Source organism: Myxine glutinosa, chromosome 2 (genome assembly GCF_964187855.1).
Source record: "Myxine glutinosa chromosome 2, kmMyxGlut1.1, whole genome shotgun sequence".
NCBI classification, from domain to species: domain Eukaryota; kingdom Metazoa; phylum Chordata; class Myxini; order Myxiniformes; family Myxinidae; genus Myxine; species Myxine glutinosa.
Window position 1 is genome coordinate 113,758,291 of NC_136262.1, and position 23,087 is coordinate 113,781,377.

Here is a 23,087-nt window from a genome sequence, read left to right on the forward strand (position 1 = left end):
TTCCCTCTTCTCGAGAATGTTGTACATTAATGGAAGTTTACAGTTCGGAGCCCTGGTGAGTGAAGAGTTGAGTGGGTGCGAGTGTGCGAGGCTGCGAGTCAGCCTCGTTTAAAGGGGTCTATAGGACACCCCAAAGAGGTCTTCGAATGAGTTTGAGTTAAACAATATGTGTATGTGAGGTATGTATGCAGGTGTTCCATAGATAGGTGTGAATGTGACCATAAAGGGATAAAGGAAGGGTACCTGATAATGATGGGTAAAGAGAAGACCACGTTGAACGAGTTGTGGTGGTTTCGTCCGAAACGTTTGTTGTTGTTTGTTGTTGTTTGCATTATGGACTAGTTCGAAGATCATGTGGTCACCATCCCGCACGCTTACAGGTAGATCGGTTTGTTCATCCCCAGGATGGAATGTACACCTGCTATAAATTGGGTTAAATGATGTCCCACGCTTCTCTTTTATGGGCTCCTCAAGCCAGCCATCTCGCCTGCTTGCACCAACTTGTGGATGATGAGCATCTTGTGGTATCCTTGTGAAAGCGTGCCATGCACTACTACTACTACTACTACTACTACTACTACTACTACTACTACTACTACCACTACACTACCACTATTACTACTACTACTACCATTGCTACTACAACTACTACTACCACTACTACTACTACCACTACTACTACTACCACTACTACTACTACCACTACTACTACTACTACTCCTACCACTACTACTACTACTACTACTACCACTACTATTACTACTACTATTACTACTACTACCACTACTTTCAATACTATTACTACCACTACTACCACTACTACCACTACTACTACTACTACTACTACTGCTACTACTACCACTACCGCTACACTACCACTATTACTACTACTACTACTACTACCATTTCTACTACAACTACTACTACCACCACTACCACTACTACCACTACTACTACTACTACTATTACTACTACTCCTACCACTACTACTATTACTACCACTACTACTACCACTACCACTACTACTACTACTACTACTACCACTACTACTACTACTATTACTACTACTCCTACCACTACTACTACTACTACTACTACCACTACTACTACCACTACTATTACTACTACTATTACTACTACTTCCAATACTACTATTACTACCACTACTAACACTACTACTCCTACCACTACTACTACTACTACCACTACTACTACTACTACCACTACTACTACTACTACCACCACCACCACAGCTGTACTACCTTAACGTCCCAAATTATTTCCACCTTGTGGGGTCGGCCAGGGAACGTTTTTTGGCCCAAGTCTTTCATGAACCAGCTGCGCAGGCTTGACGTCATAGAGGAGCTGAATTTTGAAGAAATCTGTAAATTTTTCAGAGTGCCGGAGATAACTCACCTACTCTTTGCTGAAGACACCGTTTGATCCAGACTAGAGTCCCTGTATAAAGAGAGTTGTGTCAACTCAAATTTGGACGCCATTTTGTGTCTAAGTGTGTCGGATTAGATATACATGTACATTCGCGATATGGGGTGATATATTCTAAACCTGCTAAAAAAAAATTTACTACACATATTTAGTCTTATTATTACATACAGGTGATATTTGTTTTGTCAAAAACTCAGCTATTGCCGTGAAAAAGAGCTGTGTGGTGATATTAAAAGTGGTACGGCAATGCATATTACAAGCCAACACTGCATATAAGAGCTAACATTATAAGTAAGACAAACCAATGCTGTCGTTCTCTGAATTTTAATAACTTTTAGAAAGGAGTGTGGGCATATTCAATATTTTTTAAAGGGTGCCGAGAGCAATTCCGGTGTAGGACTTCCAGCCGACATATAGTCTAACACACTTAAAACAAATTCTGTACGTGGTATTGCCATATTTCTATAGTGTACAACTTTAGTTTTATCGACATTTATATTCAATTTCCATTGTAATGATTTAACAAGCTGCAAGTCAGCTTCTGTCTCTGACATAAGGAAAACGTCATCGGCATCTAGTAAGATTGAAACGTTCATTTATGACTACACCTTTGCCCAGAACTCTGATGGATATTGCCTGATCGATTAATATGTTTCATAGCTGGCGACTTAATTAACACTTAATTTTCGACTGCGCCAAGCCGTAATTAAACAGAGAAAAAACTTTAAAAAATACCTGCAGTGTTCACGATTCGTCGAGTCGAACAGATATGGAAAAGCACAGATAAGACGTCGTATTCACCATAACTTGTTTAATTTCACCAGGAACACGATGAGGCCAACACAGTAAACATTCAGTACAAAACTTGGTTCATACATTCAGTACAGAACATGATTCATACATTCAGACCGTAAGAAAACTCTGCCCGTAATACAACACTCTGACCAGACCAACACTTCATCCCACTACGTTCACTCCTCACAAGTGAAACTCATCACTACTCCGTTCACTCCTCACAAGTGAGACTCATCACTACTCCGTTCACTCCTCACAAGTGAGACTCATCACTACTCCGTTCACTCCTCACAAGTGAGACTCATCACTACTCCGTTCACTCCTCACAAGTGAGACTCATCACTACTCCGTTCACTCCTCACAAGTGAGACTCATCACTACTCCGTTCACTCCTCACAAGTGAGACTCAATGTGAAAAATTGAGCAGGGTTCTTCCCACGGAAATGCATTTTTGGTCAGCTCCTTGAAGATTATAAACAAACATAAATCACTTCCCTTTAAAAGGGTTTTCAACGGACAGACAACCAAAAAAAAAACGAGCAGATAGAATTGCTTTTGAACATCGATCATCAAGCGGCGTGGGCCTACCTGGCAGAGTCTCGAGGAGTCGATCGCTTTCCAGCTCTTTCGTCTGACTTACGTTTCCCAAATTTGTCTTCTGACTTTATCACTTGGAAATCTATACATCTTATATTTCCCAGATTGGTTTGAACAACCAAAAGCAGAACAACCAGTCATTTTGTTTGGCAATAAACAACATTCCCGTACCAAGCTGACGTTCACGCACGGTGAAGTTAGACACAAAATGGCGCCACGAAATCACGTGACCAGAAATCTCGGGTCAACGCATGGCGCAACTCTCTTTATACAGGGACTCTAATCCAGACTAATGTTAGCAGATGGGACATCTGGTTTAACATCCATTAGTGCAGCCGTTCTTCACCTGGGGGTCGTGACGTACGCGCATACGCGAACAAAATACTGTGTGTGGTATGTACCTTTGTTAGGTTCCTAAAAATGGGCTCAACAAATTGATATGTTATTTATGACCCCTTCATGACCCCCGGAAAACCCCAAACGACCCCCAGGTTACGAACCGCTGTATTAGTGGGACAGCACACTTTGTCATGCAACCCAAAGCCTGCGAAGCACCAATCCGACAACTTATAATTGCCCCAAGTCTTCTGCTCCCCCTACCTTCCCCAAACCCAAATCCTCAACCCCTGCCACCCTCCAACCCAAAGGCTTCAATCTTATCCCCACCCCAAATCTTCAGCTCCCCCCCCCCCCCCCCGCCCCTTCCAAACTTCAAGTCCTCAATCCCTCCTCCTCCCACAAAAGCTTAACCTCCCTCCTCCCCCCAACCTCTCCCAACTCGCTGTCCCCTCGCTGTCCACTCTCTGCCCCCATACACCTCAACTCTGACCTCCCCTCCCCCTTTATTCCCATTCTTCACAGCAAGAGGGCATTTTTACATCATTACGTATTATTTCTTCATTACGTCATTAAAATCGTGGAAGATTGAACTATTTTCCCCTCCCACTTATCCACATTCCTATGGCATTACCAAGTTCACCTACTCATACCTCCTCATAACCTGCTTTCCTACCTTCCCAACATCGCCTTAAGTGAGAACAACAATCCAAACTACCTTCAAGTTCTGATTGACAATCTCGCGAGATTTGTCTCATGAGATTTGTCTCATGAGAACAACAGTCCAAACTACCTACAATTCCCAATTCACAATCTCGCAAGATATGTCAAGTGAGAACAACAATCCAAACTACCTTCAAGTTCTGATTGACAATCTCGCGAGATTTGTCTCATGAGAACAACAATCCAAACTACCTTCAAGTTCCGATTCACAATCTCGTGAGATATGTCTCGTGAGAACAACAATCCAAACTACCTTCAAGTTCTGATTCACAATCTCGCGAGATTTGTCTCATGAGAACAACAATCCAAACTACCTTCAAGTTCCGATTCACAATCTCGCGAGATATGTCTCGTGAAAACAACAATCCAAACTACCTTAAAGTTCCGATTCACAATCTCACGAGATTTGTCGCGTGAAAACAACAATGCAAACTACCTTCAAGTTCTGATTCACAATCTCGCGAGATTTGTCTGGTGAAAACAACAATCCAAACTACCTTCAAGTTCCGATTCACAATCTCGCGAGATATGTCTCGTGAAAACAACAATGCAAACTACTTTCAAGTTCTGATTCACAATCTCGCGAGATATGTCTCGTGAAAACAACAATGCAAACTACCTTCAAGTTCTGATTCACAATCTCGCGCAGTTTGTCTCGTGAAAACAACAATTCAAACTACCTTCAAGTTCTGATTCACAATCTCGCACGATTTGTCTCGTGAAAACAACAATCCAAACTACCTTCAAGTTCTGATTCACAATCTCGTGAGATTTGTCTCGTGAAAACAACAATCCAAACTACCTTCAAGTTCTGATTCACAATCTCGCGAGATTTGTCTCGTGAAAACAACAATTCAAACTACCTTCAAGTTCTGATTCACAATCTCGCACGATTTGTCTCGTGAAAACAACAATCCAAACTACCTTCAAGTTCCGATTCACAATCTCGCGAGATATGTCTCGTGAAAACAACAATGCAAACTACCTTCAAGTTCTGATTCACAATCTCGCGAGATATGTCTCGTGAAAACAACAATGCAAACTCCCTTAAAGTTCCAATTCACAATCTCGCGAGATATTTCTTTCGAGACAACAATCCAATCTACCTTTGAGTTCTGATTCACAATCTCGCACGATTTGTCTCGTGAAAACAACAATCCAAACTACCTTCAAGTTCTGATTCACAATCTCGCACGATTTGTCTCGTGAAAACAACAATCCAAACTACCTTCAAGTTCTGATTCACAATCTCGCGAGATATGTCTCGTGAAAACAACAATGCAAACTACCTTGAAGTTCCGATTCACAACCTCGCGAGGTTTGTCTCGTGAAAACAACAATCCAAACTACCTTCGAGTTCCGATTCACAATCTCGCGAGATTTGTCTGGTGAAAACAACATCCAAACTACCTTCAAGTTCCTATTCACAATCTCGCGAGATATGTCTCGTGAGAACAACATTCCAAACTACCTTCAAGTTCTGATTCACAATCTCACGAGATATTTCTTGTGAGAACAACAATCCAAACTACCTTCAAGTTCCGATTCACAATCTCTCGAGATATGTTTCGTGAGAACAACAATCCAAAATACCTTCAAGTTCTGATTCAAAATCTCGCGAGATTTGTCTCGTGAAAACAACAATCCAAACAACCTTCAAGTTCTGATTCACAATCTTGCGAGATTTGTCTCATGAAAACAACAATGCAAACTACCTTCAAGTCCCGATTCACAATCTCGTGAGATATGTCTCGTGAGAACAACAATCCAAACTACCTTCAAGTTCTGATTCACAATCTCGCGAGATATTTCTTGTGAAAACAACAATCCATACCACCTTCAAGTTCTGATTCACAATCTCGCGAGATATGTCTCGTGAAAACAACAATCCAAACTACCTTCAAGTTCGGGTTCACAATCTCGCGAGATTTGTCTCATGAAAACAACAATCCAAAATACCTTTAAGTTCTGATTCCCAATCTCGCGAGATATTTCTTGTGAGAACAACAATCCAAATTACCTTCAAGTTTCGATTCACAATCTCGCGAGATATGTCTCGTGAAAACAACAATCCAAACTACCTTCAAGTTCCGATTCACAATCTCGCGAGATATGTCTCGTGAGAACAACAATCCAAACTACCTTCAAGTTCTGATTCACAATCTCGTGAGATATTTCTTGTGAGAACAACAATCCAAACTACCTTCAAGTTCCGATTCACAATCTCTCGAGATATGTCTCGTGAGAACAACAATCCAAAATACCTTCAAGTTCTGATTCACAATCTCGCGAGATTTGTCTGGTGAAAACAACATCCAAACTACCTTCAAGTACCTATTCACAATCTCGCGAGATATGTCTCGTGAGAACAACATTCCAAACTACCTTCAAGTTCTGATTCACAATCTTGCGAGATATTTCTTGTGAGAACAACAATCCAAACTACCTTCAAGTTCCGATTCACAATCTCTCGAGATATGTCTCGTGAGAACAACAATCCAAAATACCTTCAAGTTCTGATTCAAAATCTCGCGAGATTTGTCTCGTGAAAACAACAATCCAAACAACCTTCAAGTTCTGATTCACAATCTCGCGAGATTTGTCTCATGAAAACAACAATGCAAACTACCTTCAAGTCCCGATTCACAATCTCGTAAGATATGTCTCGTGAGAACAACAATCCAAACTACCTTCAAGTTCTGATTCACAATCTCGCGAGATATTTCTTGTGAAAACAACAATCCAAACCACCTTCAAGTTCTGATTCACAATCTCGCGAGATATGTCTCGTGAAAACAACAATCCAAACTACCTTCAAGTTCGGGTTCACAATCTCACGAGATTTGTCTCGTGAAAACAACAATCCAAACTACCTTCAAGTTCCGATTCACAATCTCGCGAGATTTGTCTCATGAAAACAACAATCCAAAATACCTTTAAGTTCTGATTCACAATCTCGCGAGATATTTATTGTGAGAACAACAATCCAAATTACCTTCAAGTTTCGATTCACAATCTCGTGAGATATGTCTCGTGAAAACAACAATCCAAACTACCTTCAAGTTATGATTCACAATCTCGCGAGATTTGTCTCCTGAAAACAACATCCAAATTTCATTCAAGTTCCGATTCACAATCTCGCAAGATATGTCTCGTGAGACCAACAATCCAAAATACCTTTAAGTTCTGATTCACAATCTTGCGAGATATTTCTTGTGAGAACAACAATCCAAACTACCTTCAAGTTTCGATTCACAATCTCGCGAGATATGTCTCGTGAAAACAACAATCCAAACTACCTTCAAGTTCTGATTCACAATCTCGCGAGATTTGACTCATGAAAACAACAATCCAAACTTCCTTCAAGTTCCGATTCACAATCTCGCGAGATTTGTTTCGTGAAAACAACATCCAAACTACTTTCAAGTTCCGATTCACAATCTCGTGAGATATGCCTCGTGAGAACAACAATCCAAACTACCTTCAAGCTTTGATTCACAATCTCGTGAGATGTGTCTCACGGAGATTCCATGTAATTAATTACAACTCCCAAATGCTTGCAAGAAACCTAATTGTGTTAATTATATATATACATACACATACGAGCAGCAACTAGCTGAAGTACCTGGGCAAGGGTTGGGGAAGGTAGGGGAAGGGGAACAGGGAGGGGAGGAGGACAAATTTACCCTGCGAAGAGTGCTTTAACCTCAGCGTTGCCCAGGTTAAAAAGAGAATTGTTATACCCTCTACCACCATCACCACCATGTGGTGCTACACGGTACACATTTACATAGATAACTTATGTCCCCCCTAGCCCCTCACACCCATGCACGATGCCGCAGGCACATAGCCTATGTTACCACGAACACAAAGTTGTATTTGTACCCCGAGTTTGGAGTTTGTAACTTAAAAATATGTGGCCGTGCATAGAACACCTACAGACAGAGAGATTTTTGCCTTTTCTAGGTATATTGATTGAATATATATTTTACAACTTCCTGTATATGTGCAAACCAACGACTCTGAGCATATACACCACGTGCGCAACAAAAATGAATATAACTCAAGATTGCATCAAGAACAATAATATAATTATAAACCACCTCATGCACTGTCTGGACCCAAGAGCTCTTAAATGAGGTATCATTCAACATTGTACGTGCTGTGGTTACAACGTTTACCCTGATCAGACGCAATCAGGAAACTCACATTTATATATAGATATATGTAGTGTGATGGAGCGACAGACAGACAGACAAGCGTATTGTTATATAGATAAGGTAATGAAGCACAAATAATATATCGTATTTGATAACACAGTTATAATCCAAAACTTGCCTGTTACATGAGATTACCTTTGTATTGTATCCATCTGGGATTTTAACTCAGGAATGTGATGCACAGGTGAATAACGATTATGACGTATAAAACCCCTAAATTATGGAATGGCGTTCAACATCGTGTGCCGCCGATGTATCGGTGGACAACACCGATTCGCACACCGATTTGTGCAAATATTATACACTTACTCCTTCTCTAAACCTGCCGTGTCGACACCTGACACTTTACCTGAAATTGGGGAGGAATCTGAAGAATTCCTTCAGTTTACTGATTGCCGGGTTCAATAGTCATCCGGATGATTACGGACCAACAACAATCGTGAAACTCTGTCTGTCTACAGGTGTCGGTCCATGATCAGGGAAATACTTAATTCACTCTGTCTGTCTGGAGGTGTTGTTACATGCTCCTCCCCGACCCCCTGGTCATGGTGTACCTCCGAGCCCCGAAAGGAGTCACGGCAGAAAAATATGTTATCCGGTGTCAAAAATCAATGGTGAAACCACAACAATTGCAAATAATACAAACACCAATAATACAAACAAATATTGTATTAAAAATCACAAAAGAATAACAGTACAACAATAATAGGAATCAAGAGTACAATGAATATATCTCCTATGATGGTAACATCAGCTAGCATGCATAAGGTAACTCACTGTGCTCCAAGTAAGTGGAAAATAACATTCCCCAATGTCTCTATATTCCCGTCTTCGAGCTCAGAGTTGATCCCCTCCAGTGATCAACGGAACGATGTCCAATCGAAACCAGAATCTCGTTCAGATGACAGGCACAGTCACGCCGCCCAAAACTGCACAAAGGCATTTGCCGACAAAACAGCGCAAAAGGGTCATGCGGCCAAAAGCTGCGTCAAACCACACTCAAGGCGATTGGGAAATCCAAAGGCCCCCTCTCCAGGCGACTGGGAAGTCACACCCTCGGGTATGAACTCTCACGGATCAGTCGGCGAACCGCAAAGCAATCATGAAAAGCCTCGGTGCACAAACACATCCCAGATAGACATCGGAATGGTGAAAACGGTTGAAAAGAGACGAAACCACGAGCGAAGCACAAGTCCTGCGCGAGTCAAAATGGCCGATGACCCGCTCTTGACGTAACGGCCCGGCGATAATTCTCCTCGGAATCCAATGCCCAAAAACCTGACACGCTGGTTGATCGATCACAGCGATGACAACTCTGTCACAGGAATTTCCTTTCCCGGAAACACCAAAGTTCGCCAGTGACTCTTGCTCGCCAACGTTCGCCTCAGAACTCGGAGCAACTCGGCTTTCTTGTCCGACTCGACTTCGCTCCGCCCTCTTTCTTTCTATTTTCTCCTTCCGCTTCCTCGTCGTCCGGTTCCGGTTTCATTTAAAACTTTAACCTTTTTACCTTTTTCCAACAATAACCGTCATTTCCCTCAAACCACCATAATAATAATACATGGAACCAGAAATGTTTCAAGTGGATGAAAACCACAACAACGGAAGTGATGAATCCGTAACACTTTCCCCTCTCAAGAAATAAAGTTTGAACATAGTGAAAACTTTCTTTGAAGGCAAAACTGTCCCAACAAACAAAAGTAAACTCACCCTCAAATCATCAATTCCCGTGAGCACCAATAATCAATATTTCCAAAAAGTAAAGCAACAAACTTCAAACAACCTACAGATATTTCCAAAGTTAGTTCACTCTGGACAAAGCATCCGCAACGACATTGTCCCTGCCCTTTACATGCTCAATTTTCAAGTTGAACTCCTGAAAAGCCAAACTCCATCTCATCAACCTCTAATTTTATTTTTCATTTTTTGAATGAAGGTTAAGGGGGTGTGATCAAAAATCCAAAGTCAAGCAAATCTATAACACTTTTTAGGGAGGTCGAGCTGAGAGCCAGGTTTAATGGTGGTTGGGTGGTGAGGCCTGGAAGTATTCAATACATGGACGCCTTTAGGAACGTGGAGTTCACGGTTAATCCATGTAGGAAAGTTCACTACATGGACGCCTTGAAGAACGTGGAGTTCACGGTTAATCCATGTCGGAATCTTGGCTCGGCTACTCCGCAGCATTCAGTGCTTCAACTCTTCCTAACTTTCATAATAATCATGGTTGGAACGCTTGTCGCTGTAGTCACGTGAATAGCGGTCTCCATCTCGGCCACTACCCTGATAATCATCCCTTCGGGAGCTGCCGTAACTCTGGGAGCCTCCATAGCAATATCGACTGCGGCCACCACCAAAACTACTACTCCCACCCCGGGAGCCATAGCCACCCCTGAAACTACCTCCACGTTTTCCTCCTCTGTAGCCCCCACGACGCCTATGGCCTGCCTTCTCTACTGTTATGGTCCGACCATCCAAATCCTTGCCATTCAAATCCTTTTCTGCATCTTTGGCGTCCTTTGTGTTTCCAAACGTGACAAAGCCAAACCCTCTTGACTTTTGCGTCTCCCTATCTTTTATCAGCCGCACTTCCAAGAGTGGTCCATATTGGCCGAAGACAGAATCCAAAACAACTTCCTTTGTTTTGAAGTTCAGTCCACATACAAAGAGCTTGCCAACATTGCCTCCATCCATGACTTGTGTGCGCTGACACTTAGTTTTTGGGTACTTGACAAGACGTGCCTGTGCAAAGCGTGACGTCAGTACCTTCCTCTTCTCTTCAGAGCGCTTCCTACCCATAGCACGAGTCGCGGCACAGGATGGAAAGATACCCGGAATCTTCTGCTCTAACTGTGCGGTGTTATTTTCCATACTAGGCTTTTCAACAAACATCGGGTTACCATAAACTTGACCACCGGCCAAATCTTTCCCGATAACAAAAGATACTCCCTCTACAGGAAGAGTGGCTTGTAAACCTGCGGTGACCGGTCCTGACAACAAATCAGACTGCAAATGGATGACATGAAGTGGGGCTTTAACATAGCCACCAACCCCTGTAAACGAACACTGACACGAGTTGCCGTCTTCTCTGACAATGGCAAAATGCCCTCAAGCATCAAAGATTGATGTGCTCCTGTGTCCCTCAATACCCTAACAGGCCTCTGGTTCGTTAAGTCTCCATCCAGTGACACAAACCCCTCCGACATAAAAGGTTTGTAACCCTCTTGAACAAGGTTGTTCTGTGATGCCGTAACTTTGGCATGGGAACCTTCATAAGGCACTGTCCTCCAAGGACGATTTCTGACATTTGCCAATGCATTCGGAGTTGTACTAATCTGACTCCGCTCCTGATTTTTCCTTTCCAGAGCATAACATTGGGACATCAAGTGTCCAGGTTTCTTGCAAAAAGCGCAAGTAGGCCCAGAGGAAAAACTCGTGGTCTGCTCGAGCGCCCCGGAAGATAAGTCCGTCTTGAAACTGTAGACTTCTGATCCCTAAGAGTCGCGGTATCCGATCTGTCCTCATAGTCATCTCTAGGCCGCCCCCATGAATCTTCGTTCTCCGCACTGGATGCATCATAACTCTCCTGGCGAACTCTAGGCGGGAAGTTAGGTTTATGGAACCCCATCCTGTGTGTCGAGGCATTGTCATCCGCCACAGTTGCTGCCTCATACAACTCTGGTACCTTCTTTTCCTCCAGATGTACTTTAATGTCCGCGTGGACACACTGTTTGAATTCTTCCACCAAGATCAATTGTCGCAACAGTTTGAAGTCCTTTCTAACTCCTTTCGAGTCACACCACCGATCAAACATGGTTTCCTTCATTCTGGCAAACTCCACATGGGTCTCACTCTCCCACTTCCTGACATTCCGGAATTTTTGCCGGTAAGCTTCAGGGACCAATTCATAGGTTTTGAGAATGGCATTCTTCACTTCCTCATAATCTGTACATGTGTCAATCGGTAAAGCCGAAAATATATCTTGAGCTTTACCCACCAGAACACTTTGCACTAACATAGTCCAGGACTCCACAGGCCATTTTAGCATTTGAGCCACTTTCTCAAAGTGTAAAAAAACTTGGCTACCTCCTTTTCATTGAAGGGTGGAACCAGCCTCACATGCCTACCAACATCCCAGGTGTTCTGACTAGTTGTCGAACCAGCCGGCATGGATGCTACCTCTCCCCGTTCTCCCATTAATTCCAACTTCTTGAGTTCAATTTCCCTCTGACACTCATGTCACGTTCCTTTAACTCCCTTTCGGTTCTCCTCTCCTCTGCTCTTTCCTTTTCTCTTCTTTCTTCGAGTTCCATTTCAGTTCTCCTTTCCTCTGCTCTTCTCTCCTCGAGTTCTCTTGCAACTCTCCTTTCCTCTGCTTTTTCCTCTGCTCTTCTCTCCTCGTGTTCTCTTGCAGCTCTCCTTTCCTCTGCTTTTTCCTCTTCTCTTCTCTCCTCGAGTTCTCGTTCCTGTTCTGCTCTTTCCTTTTCTCTTCTTTCTTCGAGTTCCCTTTCAGTTCTCCTTTCCTCTGCTCTTCTCTCCTCGAGTTCTCTTGCAGCTCTCCTTTCCTCTGCTTTTAACCTTTCCTGCCTCTGCAGTTGCATCTCCGTTTTCCGGAGCTCCACGTTTTCTTTTTCCTCGGGTAACCAATCGAAGGCTACCTCTTTCCAGGTTCCGTGTCCCACCAGAGATTCTACCACCAATGTCTGCATCTCTGCCTTCTTCATACTAACTCGGACCTCCAAGTTAAAATGTCTGGCCAATATCAAGAGTTCTGATTTTTTTAATGCTTGGAACTGGGCCTCATTAGGGGACGCCGCAAACTTTCCTGCATCAAACACCATGGTGACTATCAGTTAACACCTGTTTACCTTCACACAAAAATTTTCCTATATTAAAAATTTTTTTATTTGGGAATGTTAGGAAAAAATTCCAAATTTGGGAATTTTGGGAATGCTAGGGAATTCTATCCCAGACGAATTATCAGGGAATTTAATCCCAGACGAAGACCCAATTTCGAGCCCCCGAGACAATTGGACGAGCCCCCAATTTCTGTTACGTGCTCCTCCCCGACCCCCTGGTCACGGTGTACCTACGAGCCCCGAAAGGAGTCACGGCAGAAAAATATGTTATCCTGTGTCAAAAACCAATGGTGAAACCACACCAATTGCAAATAATACAAACACCAATAATACAAACAAATATTGTATTTAAAATCACACAAGAATAACAGTACAACAATAATAGGAATCAAGAGTACAATGAATATATCTCCTATGATGGTACCATCAGCTAGCATGCATAAGGTAACTCACTGTGCTCCAAGTGAGTGGGAAAGAACATTCCCCAATGTCTCTATATTCCCGTCTTCGAGCTCAGAGTTGATCCCCTCCAGTGATCAATGATACGAAGTCGAATCGAAACCAGAATCTCGTTCAGATGACAGGCACAGTCACGCCGCCCAAAACTGCACAAAGGCGTCCGCCGCCAAAACAGCGCAAAAGGGTCACGCTGCCAAAAGCTGCGTCAAAGCGCACTCAAGGCGATTGGGAAATCCAAAGGCCCCCTCTCCAGGCGACTGGGAAGTCACACCCTCGGGTATGAACTCTCACGGATCAGTCAGCGAACCGCAAAGCAATCTTCAAAAGCCTCGGTGAACACACACACATCCCAGATAGACGTCGGAATGGTGAAAACGGTCGAAAAGAGACGAAACCGCGAGCGAAGCACAAGTCCTGTGTGAGTCAAAATGGCCGACGACCCGCTCTTGACGTAACGGCCCGGCGATAATTCTCCTCGGAATCCAATGCCCAAAAACCTGACACGCAGGTTGATCGATCACAGCGATGACAACTCTGTCACAGGAATTTCCTTTCCCGGAAACCCGAAAGTTCGCTAGTGACTCTTGCTCGCCAACGTTCGCCTCAGAACTCGGAGCAACTCGGCTTTCTTGTCTGACTCGACTTCGCTCCGCCCTCTTTCTTTTTTTTTTCTCCTCCACTTCCTCGTCGTCCGGTTCCGGTTTCATTTAAACTTTAACCTTTTTACCTTTTGACAACAATAACCGTCATTTCCCTCAAACCACCATAATAATAATACATGGAACCAGAAATGTTTCAAGTGGATGAAAACCACAACAACGGAAGTGATGAATCCGTAACAGTGTCGATCCATGATCAGGGAAATACTTAATTCACTCTGTCTGTCTGCAGGTGTCGGTCCATGATCAGGGAAATACTCAATTCACTCTGTCTGTCTACAGGTGTCGGTCCATGATCAGGGAAATACTTAATTCACTCTGTCTGTCTGCAGGAGTTGGTCCATGATCAGGGAAATACTTAATTCACTCTGTCTGTTTACAGGTGTAGGTCCATGATCAGGGAAATACTTAATTCACTCTGTCTGTCTACAGGTGTCGGTCCATGATCAGGGAAATACTTAATTCACTCTGTCTGTCTGCAGGTGTCGGTCCATGATCAGGGAAATACTTAATTTGAATTGAGTTCTATATTCTCTGAACACCACAACATGAATCGGAACACGGACCTGCAATTTTGGCACCTCTTTGCAGTACTTTGGTTCTTGATTTGGCAAATTGTATGGAATCCCATCCCGATGGCACATGCGCTGAGGAGTGGGATAATTGGTCTACTCTGTCTGCCTGTTTGGCAGTGAAACAAAATTTAAAATCATTTGAAACGGGAAACTTTCGGTTTTCAGCTATGTTAGAGAGACAAAGACAGAGAAACAGAGAAAGACAAAGAGAGACAGAGACAGACAGAGGGAAAGGGCCGGTCCATAGGGACGAATCGGCACTCTAACCATGACCGCGCTGCCCGGACGAATCCGGGCAGCAGGGAATAATGGGGAAGATTTGGCCCACCGACTTGTATTGGGTGGTACAACCACCGTGAAGAGGCGTCCTTGGTAGTAATTTTTACGTGTTAAATATGATGGTGTAAAAGATGGTGCATCAATGGCGTTAAACTTCCGATTTAACGGTTTATATTTTCTCCCGCATTTAAAACCTTTATTTTATTAAGATAAATTATATATTTGAACACTAAAACACAAATCTCCTTATTTGCAGTTCCAAAACCCATCAGCATAGCAATACTTCAGCAAAATCTTGCGCCGTCTCGACCAATCAAATTTGTCGCGCACTCTGAGGGCAGAGGAACGGCGATATTCAGACAAAATGGCGGCGCCTAGCGATGCAACGACAGAACTCACTTCGTTCAAAATACCTGTTTGTGTAGTGCATCTTTTTCTCAACGATCGTTCCAAAATCATCAGTTTGTCCGACAAGAGTTGGAAGAAGATTCAGCTCTGGAATGTTCCGTTTGACCCATCGGCTTCGTGTGGTGGCCATCTTGCCTGTTATTCAACATTCACGAACAAAGCCAAAATACATCGTGCTCAGAAACGCAAAGTAAGAGTTTAAAAGACTCTTTCCACTTCCGTTTTCTCAGGACTGCATGGGGTCTGTCTGTCTGTTTGTTACTTGGCAAAAAAAAAAATATTTTTTTTGCAAGTATGTTGATCACTCCGGTTTGTGTATTTGTGTGTTTGTTTGTGTGTGTGTGTGTTTGTCTGTCCGCTCATTTATACTTGCCTACAGGTCACAGTTTTTAACCGATCTTCACGAAACTTCACCAAATGGTAGCATTTGTGGTCTGACAAAATCCTATATATTTTTGAGGTCAAAATGTCAAAAGGTCAACATAGGCCAAAGGTCAACCACTTTTTTCAAATTTCTCAAATTGTCAATTTTCATTAGAATAACTTAAACTTTGGAGAATATTTGCATATCAGGTGACTGAATTCAACCACAACTTATTTGTGAGGTCAAAAGTAGACTCTACTGAGTCCCATTCTGCTTTGTTCTGATTTGCCAAGTGTCGCTCTATGAGTGATTTTTCATTTGTTTGTCTGTCTGTGAACAAGTTTGTTTGTGTTACGGACTCGTCACTTCCGTTGTGGTGGTTTTCATCCACTGTAAACATTTTTGATTCCATGTACTATTATTGTTTTCAAAAGGTTTATTGTTTATGAACTGTTTTCAAAAGGTGAAAAAGTTAGAGTTAAAAGAAACCGGATCGGGAACCGGACGTCGACGAAGAGAAGGAGGAGAAAAAGAAGGCGGAGCGAGTGGAGTCGGACAAGAAGCATAGTTGCTTTGCAGTCTGGAGCGAATGTTGGCGAGCAAGAGTCATGAGTGAACTTTGGGTTTCCCAGGAAAGGGATTCCTGCGACAGAGTTGTTATCGCTGTGACAGATCAACCTGCGTGTCAGGTTTTGCGGTCAATTCCGAAGAGAATCGTTGGACTGCCATTACATCTCGAGTACGGGCCGTCGGCCATTTTGACTCGCGTGCTTTGCGCGTCGAGCAAGGTTTCTTTGCTTCACTTCAGCCGTTTTCACCGCAATCAGACGTATCTGGTGTGTGTGTGTGCAACGTGGCTTTTGAAGGTTAATTTGCGGTTCGCCGACTGTGAGCCGTGGAACGTCCATACCCGAGGGTGTGATTTCCCAGTCGCCTGGAGGGCACCTTTGGATTTCCCAGTCGCCTGGAGGGCGCCTTTACACAGCTTTGGCAGCAGGACTGTAACTGCCAACCCAACGGGATTCTTGTCTCGATTGGACATTGATCTGACGATCGCTGGAGCAAACAACTTTGGCTTGAAGCCGGGAATAGAGACATTGGGAATCCTCTTCTTTTCGCTCACTTGGAGCACAGTGAGTTATATTGTACGAACCTGATGGTACCATCATAGGAATGATATACTATTTGTTGTACAATTGATTACTATTATTGTTGTACTGTTATTCTTGTGTGATCTTAATACAATATTTGTTTGTTGGTAACAATTGGTGTGGCTTCACCATTGATCTTTGACATACAGAATAACACATTTTTCTGCCGTGACTCCTCTCGGGGCTCGGAGGTACACCGTGACCAGGGGGTTGGGGAGGAGCACGTAACAGAAATTGGGGGCTCATCCAAAATTGGCCCAAATTGAAATTGGGGGCTCGTCTTTGCTGACAAAAATCTCGTCCGGGATTAAATTCCCTAATAACATTCGTCGGGGATAGAATTCCCTAACATTCCCAAAATTCCCAAATTTGGAATTTTTCTAACATTCCCAAATTTTTCAAAAAAAAAAAAAATTTGGAAATTTTTGTGTGAAGGTTAACAGGTGTAAACTAATAGTCACCATGGTGTTTGACGCAGAACAGTTTGCGGCGTCCCCTAATGAGGCACAGTTCCAAGCGTTAAAAATATCGGAACTCTTGATATTGGCCAAACATTTTAACTTGGAGGTCCGAGCTCATATGAAGAATGCAGAGATGCAGACATTGGTGGTAGAATCTTTGGTGGGGCAAGGAACATGGAAAGAGGTAGCCTTGGATTGGTTACCCGAGGAAAAAGAAAATGTGGAGCTCCGGAAAATGGAGATGCAACTGCAGAGCCAGGAAAGGTTAAAAGCAGAGGAAAGGAGAGCTGATAGGGAACTCGAGGAGAGAAGAACAGAGGAAAGGAGAGCTGAAGAAGAAAGAAGAGCAAAGGAAAGAGCAGAGGAAAGGAGAGCCGAAAGGGAGTTAAAGGAACATAACATGGAGTATCAGAAGGAAGTTAAGCTCAAGGAGCTGGAATTAATGGGAGAACGGAGAGAAGTAGTATCCATGCCGGCTGGTTCGAGAACTAATCAGAACACTTGGGATGTTGGCAGGCATGTGAGGCTGGTTCCACCCTTCAATGAAAAGGAGGTAGCCAAGTTTTTTTTACACTTTGAGAAAGTGGCTCAAATGCTAAAATGGCCTGTGGGGTCCTGGACTATGTTAGTGCAAAGTGTTCTGATGGGTAAAGCTCAAGATATCTATTCGGCTTTACCGATTGACCAATGTGCAGATTATGAGATAGTGAAGAAAACCATTCTCAAAGCCTATGAATTGGTCCCTGAAGCTTACCGGCAAAAATTCAGGAATGCCAGGAAGAGGGAGCGTGAGACCCACGTGGAGTTTGCCAGAATGAAGGAAGCCATGTTTGATCGGTGGTGTGACTCGAAGGGGATTGGGAAAGACTTCAACCTGTTGCGACAATTGATCTTGGTGGAGGAATTCAAACAGTGTGTCCACGCGGACATTAAGTACATCTGGATGAAAAGAAAGTACCAGAGTTGTATGAGGCAGCAACCGTGGCAGATGACTATGCCTTGACACACAGGATGGGGTTCCACAAACCTAACTTCCCACCTAGAGTTAGCCAGGGGAGTTATGGTAAATCAGGTGCAGAGAACAAATATTCATGGAGGCGGCCTAGAGATGACTATGAGGACAAATCTGATACCGCGACTTTTAGGGATCAGAAGACTACAGTTCCAAGACAGACTTATCTTCCGGGGGGCCCGAGGCAGACCTCGAGTTTTTCCTCCGGGCCTACTTGTGCTTTTTGCAAGAAACCTGGGCAATGGGCATTTGATGTCCCAATGTTACGCCCTGAAAAGGAAAAATCAGGAGCAGAGTCAGACTGGTACAACTCCGAATGCATTGGCCAATGCGAGAAATCGTCCTTGGAGGACAGTGCCTTGTGAAGATTCCCATACCAAAGTTACGGCATCAAAGAACGACCTTGTTCAAGAGAGTTACAAACCTTTTATTTCAGAGGGGTTTGTGTCACTGGATGTAGACTTGACTAACCAGAGACCTGTTAGGGTATTGAGGGACACAGGAGCACATCAATATTTGATGCTTGAAGGCATTTTGCCATTGTCAGAGAAGACGGCAACTGGTGTTCGTGTTCTTTTATAGGGGGTTGGTGGCTATGTTAAAGCTCCACTTCATGTCATCCATTTAAAGTCTGACTTGGTGTCAGGACCGGTCACCGTAGGTTTACAAGCCACTCTTCCTGTAGAGGGAATCTCTTTTGTTATCGGGAATGATTTGGCCGGTGGTGACGTTTCTGGTAACCCGATGTTTGTTGAAAAGCCTAGTATGGAAAATAACACTGCACAGTTAGAGCAGGAGATTCCGGGTATCTTTCCATCCTGTACCGCGACTCTTGCTATGGGTAGGAAGCGCTCTGAAGAGAAGGAGAAGGTACTGACGTCACGCTTTACACAGTCACGTCTTGTCAAGTACACTGAAACTAAGTGTCAGCACACACAAGTCATGAATGGAGGCAATGTTGGCAAGCTCTTTGTAGGTGGACTGAACTTTGACACAAGTGAAGATGTTCTGGACTCTATCTTTGGCAAATATGGACCACTCTTGGAAGTGCGGTTGATAAAAGACAGGGAGACGCAAAAGTCGAGAGGGTTTGGCTTTGTTACGTTTGAAAACACAAAGGATGCCAAAGATGCAGAAAAGGATTTGAATGGCAAGGATTTGGATGGTCGGACCATAACAGTCGAGAAGGTAGGCCATGGGCGTTGAGGGGGCTACAGAGGAGGAAAACGTGGAGGTCGTTTCAGGGGTGGCTATGGCTCCTGGGGTTGGAGTCGTAGTTTTGGTGGTGGCCGCAGTCAAGATTACTATGGAGGCTCCCAGAGTTACGGCAGCTCCCGAAGGGATGATTATCAGGGTAGTGGCTGAGAAGGAGACCGCTATTCACGTGACTACAGCGACAAGCGCTCCAACCGTGATTATTATGAAAGTTAGGAAGCGTTTGAAGCACTGAATGCTGCGGAGCAGCCGAGCCAAGATTCCTACATGGATTAACCCGTGAACTCCACGTTCCTAAAGGCGTCCATGTGGTGAATACTTCCAGGCATCACCACCCAACCACCATGAAACTTGGCTCTCAGCTCGGCCTCTTTCAAAAAGTGCTATAGATTTATTTTGCTTTGGATTTTTGATCACAACCTCTTAACCTTCATTCAAAAAATGAAAAAATAAAAATCAGAGGTTGTGAGATGGAGTTTGGCTTTGCAGGAGTTTAACTTGGAAATTGAGCATGTAAAGGGCAGGGACAATGTTGTTGCTGATGCTTTGTCCAGAGTGAACTAACTTTGGAAATTTCTGTAGGTTGTTTGGAAGTTTTGTTGCTTTATTTTTGGGAAATATTAATTATCGTTGCTCATGGGAATTGAGGATTTGGGTGTGAGTTTTACTTTTGTTGGTTAAAAGAGTTTTTGCCTGCAAAGAAAGTTTTCACTATGTTCAAACTTTCTTTCTTGAGGGGGGGAAGTGTTACGGACTCGTCACTTCCGTTGTGGTGGTTTTCATCCACTGTAAACATTTTTGATTCCATGTACTATTATTGTTTTCAAAAGGTTTATTGTTTATGAACTGTTTTCAAAAGGTGAAAAAGTTAGAGTTAAAAGAAACCGGAAACCGGATCGGGAACCGGACGATGACGAAGAGAAGGAGGAGAAAAAGAAGGCAGAGCGAGTGGAGTCGGACAAGAAGCATAGTTGCTTTGCGGTCTGGAGCGAACGTTGGCGAGCAAGAGTCACGAGTGAACTTTGGGTTTCCCAGGAAAGGGATTCCTGCGACAGAGTTGTTATCGCTGTGACAGATCAACCTGTGTGTCAGGTTTTGCGGTCGATTCCGAAGAGAATCGTTGGACTGCCGTTACATCTCGAGTACGGGCCGTCGGCCATTTTGACTCGCATGCTTTGCGTGTCGAGCAAGGTTTCTTTGCTTCACTTCAGCCGTTTTCACCACATTCAGACGTATCTGGTGTGTGTGTGTGCAACGTGGCTTTTGAAGGTTAATTTGCGGTTCGCCGACTGTGAGCTGTGGAACGTCCATACCCGAGGGTGTGATTTCCCAGTCGCCTGGAGGGCGCCTTTGGATTTCCCAGTCGCCTGAAGGGCGCCTTTGCACAGCTTTGGCAGCAGGACTGTAACTGCCAACCCAATGGGATTCTGGTCTCGATTGGACATTGATCTGACGATCGCTGGAGCAAACAACTTTGGCTTGAAGCCGGGAATAGAGACATTGGGAATCTTCTTCTTTTCGCTCACTTGGAGCACAGTGAGTTATGTTGTACGAACCTGATGGTACCATCATAGGAATGATATACTATTTGTTGTACAATTGATTACTATTATTGTTGTACTTTTATTCTTGTGTGATCTTAATACACTATTTGTTTGTTGGTAACAATTGGTGTGGCTTCACCATTGATCTTTGACATACAGAATAACACATTTTTCTGCTGTGACTCCTCTCGGGGCTCGGAGGTACACCGTGACCAGGGGGTCGGGGAGGAGCACGTAACATTTGTCTCAAAATTATGGACAGATTCGGATGAAATTTGGTGGAGAGGTTGGGAATGTGATTTTGGAGAAGGACAAAATGATTCCATCTTGGTGAAGATCCGGATCTGGATCTGGATTTGAGAATTTTTAAGTGATTCTTCACCAGTGAGAGATAGCGCCAACAACGATATATAGCACAGTATCTCAAAAGGTTGTGGACAAATTTGGATGACACTTATCAGAGAGGTAGTGTATCTGACAAGGACGAAAGGATTAGATTTTGGTGAAGATCCGGATCCGGCTAGGAGAATTTTTAAGTGATTCTTCATCATTGGGATGTTGTACAATTGATTGTCAGTCCGGAGGAGCTCCGACACGGAGGAGCTCCGACTAACCCTAACCCTAACCCTAACCCTAACCCTACCCCTAACCCTAACCCTAACCCTAACAACTCGGATGGACTGAAAACAATAATAGTACATGGAATCTTAGCTCTTTCACGAGCCTCGATCTTGTATACAAAAAAAATAAATAATAATAATTGGGAGATTGGGCCAAAAACGATACATAGCAGGATATCTCAAAATGTTGTGGATGGATTTGGACGAAACTTGGTGGACGAAGTGGGTATCTTACAAGGACAAGTCGATTCGATTTTGGTGAAGATTTGAATATGGGTTCCGATATGAGAATTATTTAATTTTCAAGTGATTCTTCATCATTGAGTGATATGGCCAAAAATGATACAAAGTGGGATATCTCAAAAGGTTGTGGACAACTTTGGACGAAACTTGGTGGACAGGTTGGATGTGTGACAAGGAAGAAGTGATTCAATTTTGGTGAAGATGCGAATACGGATCCGGATCAGAGGATTATTTAATTTTTTAAAAAGTGATTCTTCATTATTGAGTAATAGGGCCAAAAATGATACATAGCATGATATCTCAAAAGGTTGTGGATGGATTATGACAACTTGGTGGATGAATTGGGTAAGTGAGAAGAAACAAGCCAATTAGATTTTGGTTCAGGTCCGAATCCAGATCCGGTCCATCAGTGGATACAAAACGTAAACTGTTCAGCCTGGCGGAGGTATACGCTGTACTGAGTGCCATTCTAGTTTACACTATGATTTACACAGCTATGGTTTACACTCATAATACTGTTCTAAGAAAATTACACAGAAATTGTTTACCTTACGAGCATCACTTTGATCGGACAATTGATCGTACCTGTGGCTGAAGTCATCGCCTCTTAGAGCAAACAAAATAATGATTGATATCAAGTTTAAACTTCAACGTAGAGTGAGAGAATGAGTGGTGGAGATCGGAATTGTTCTCAAACGATGTTGCACATGTGGCAGAGAAATGGAAAAATGGAATTGACATGCGTCGTACAAATCATTTTGAGTACCTAATGGTGTTTTAATATCCTCCTCTCGCCCCACCATCTACCTCCAGAACCAGCTTCCTCCAATAATGGCCCCGAGTCCCGTCCACACTCCATTGGGGTCTACTACTGCGGAAGAGTCTGAGGGTCCCATGATGTCCCCTACCATGGGTTTCCCCATGACCCCGTGTATTCCTTCCACTGCTGAGTATGCTGGACCTTACGGTTTTCAACTCTGCTTCCAGCAGTCCAGCACAGCGAAGTCTGCTACCTGGACGGTATGACCACACCCTGGAAATATCAACAGGAGAAGGACGTTTACAATAAACTATGTGATTTAAATAACCTGAAGCAATATTTGATAAACATATGAAGAGGGAAG

The 23,087-nt window shown here is 43.4% G+C and overlaps 1 protein-coding gene across 3 annotated transcripts in view; it reads left to right on the forward strand.

Moving 5' to 3' along the window:
- The window catches only part of LOC137413313 (tumor protein 63-like), a 109,937-nt gene that overhangs the window by 8,421 nt on the left and 78,429 nt on the right, over positions 1-23,087 (forward strand). For 2 of the 3 annotated variants that reach the window (XM_078771451.1, XM_078771452.1), the window contains exon 2: positions 22,777-22,983. In XM_078771451.1, the coding sequence (XP_078627577.1) occupies positions 22,795-22,983 (189 nt within the window). In that variant the 5' untranslated portion in view covers positions 22,777-22,794. Of the gene's footprint in view, positions 56-22,776; positions 22,984-23,087 lie in introns of all 3 variants that reach the window. The other variant, XM_078771450.1, reaches the window with a different exon arrangement.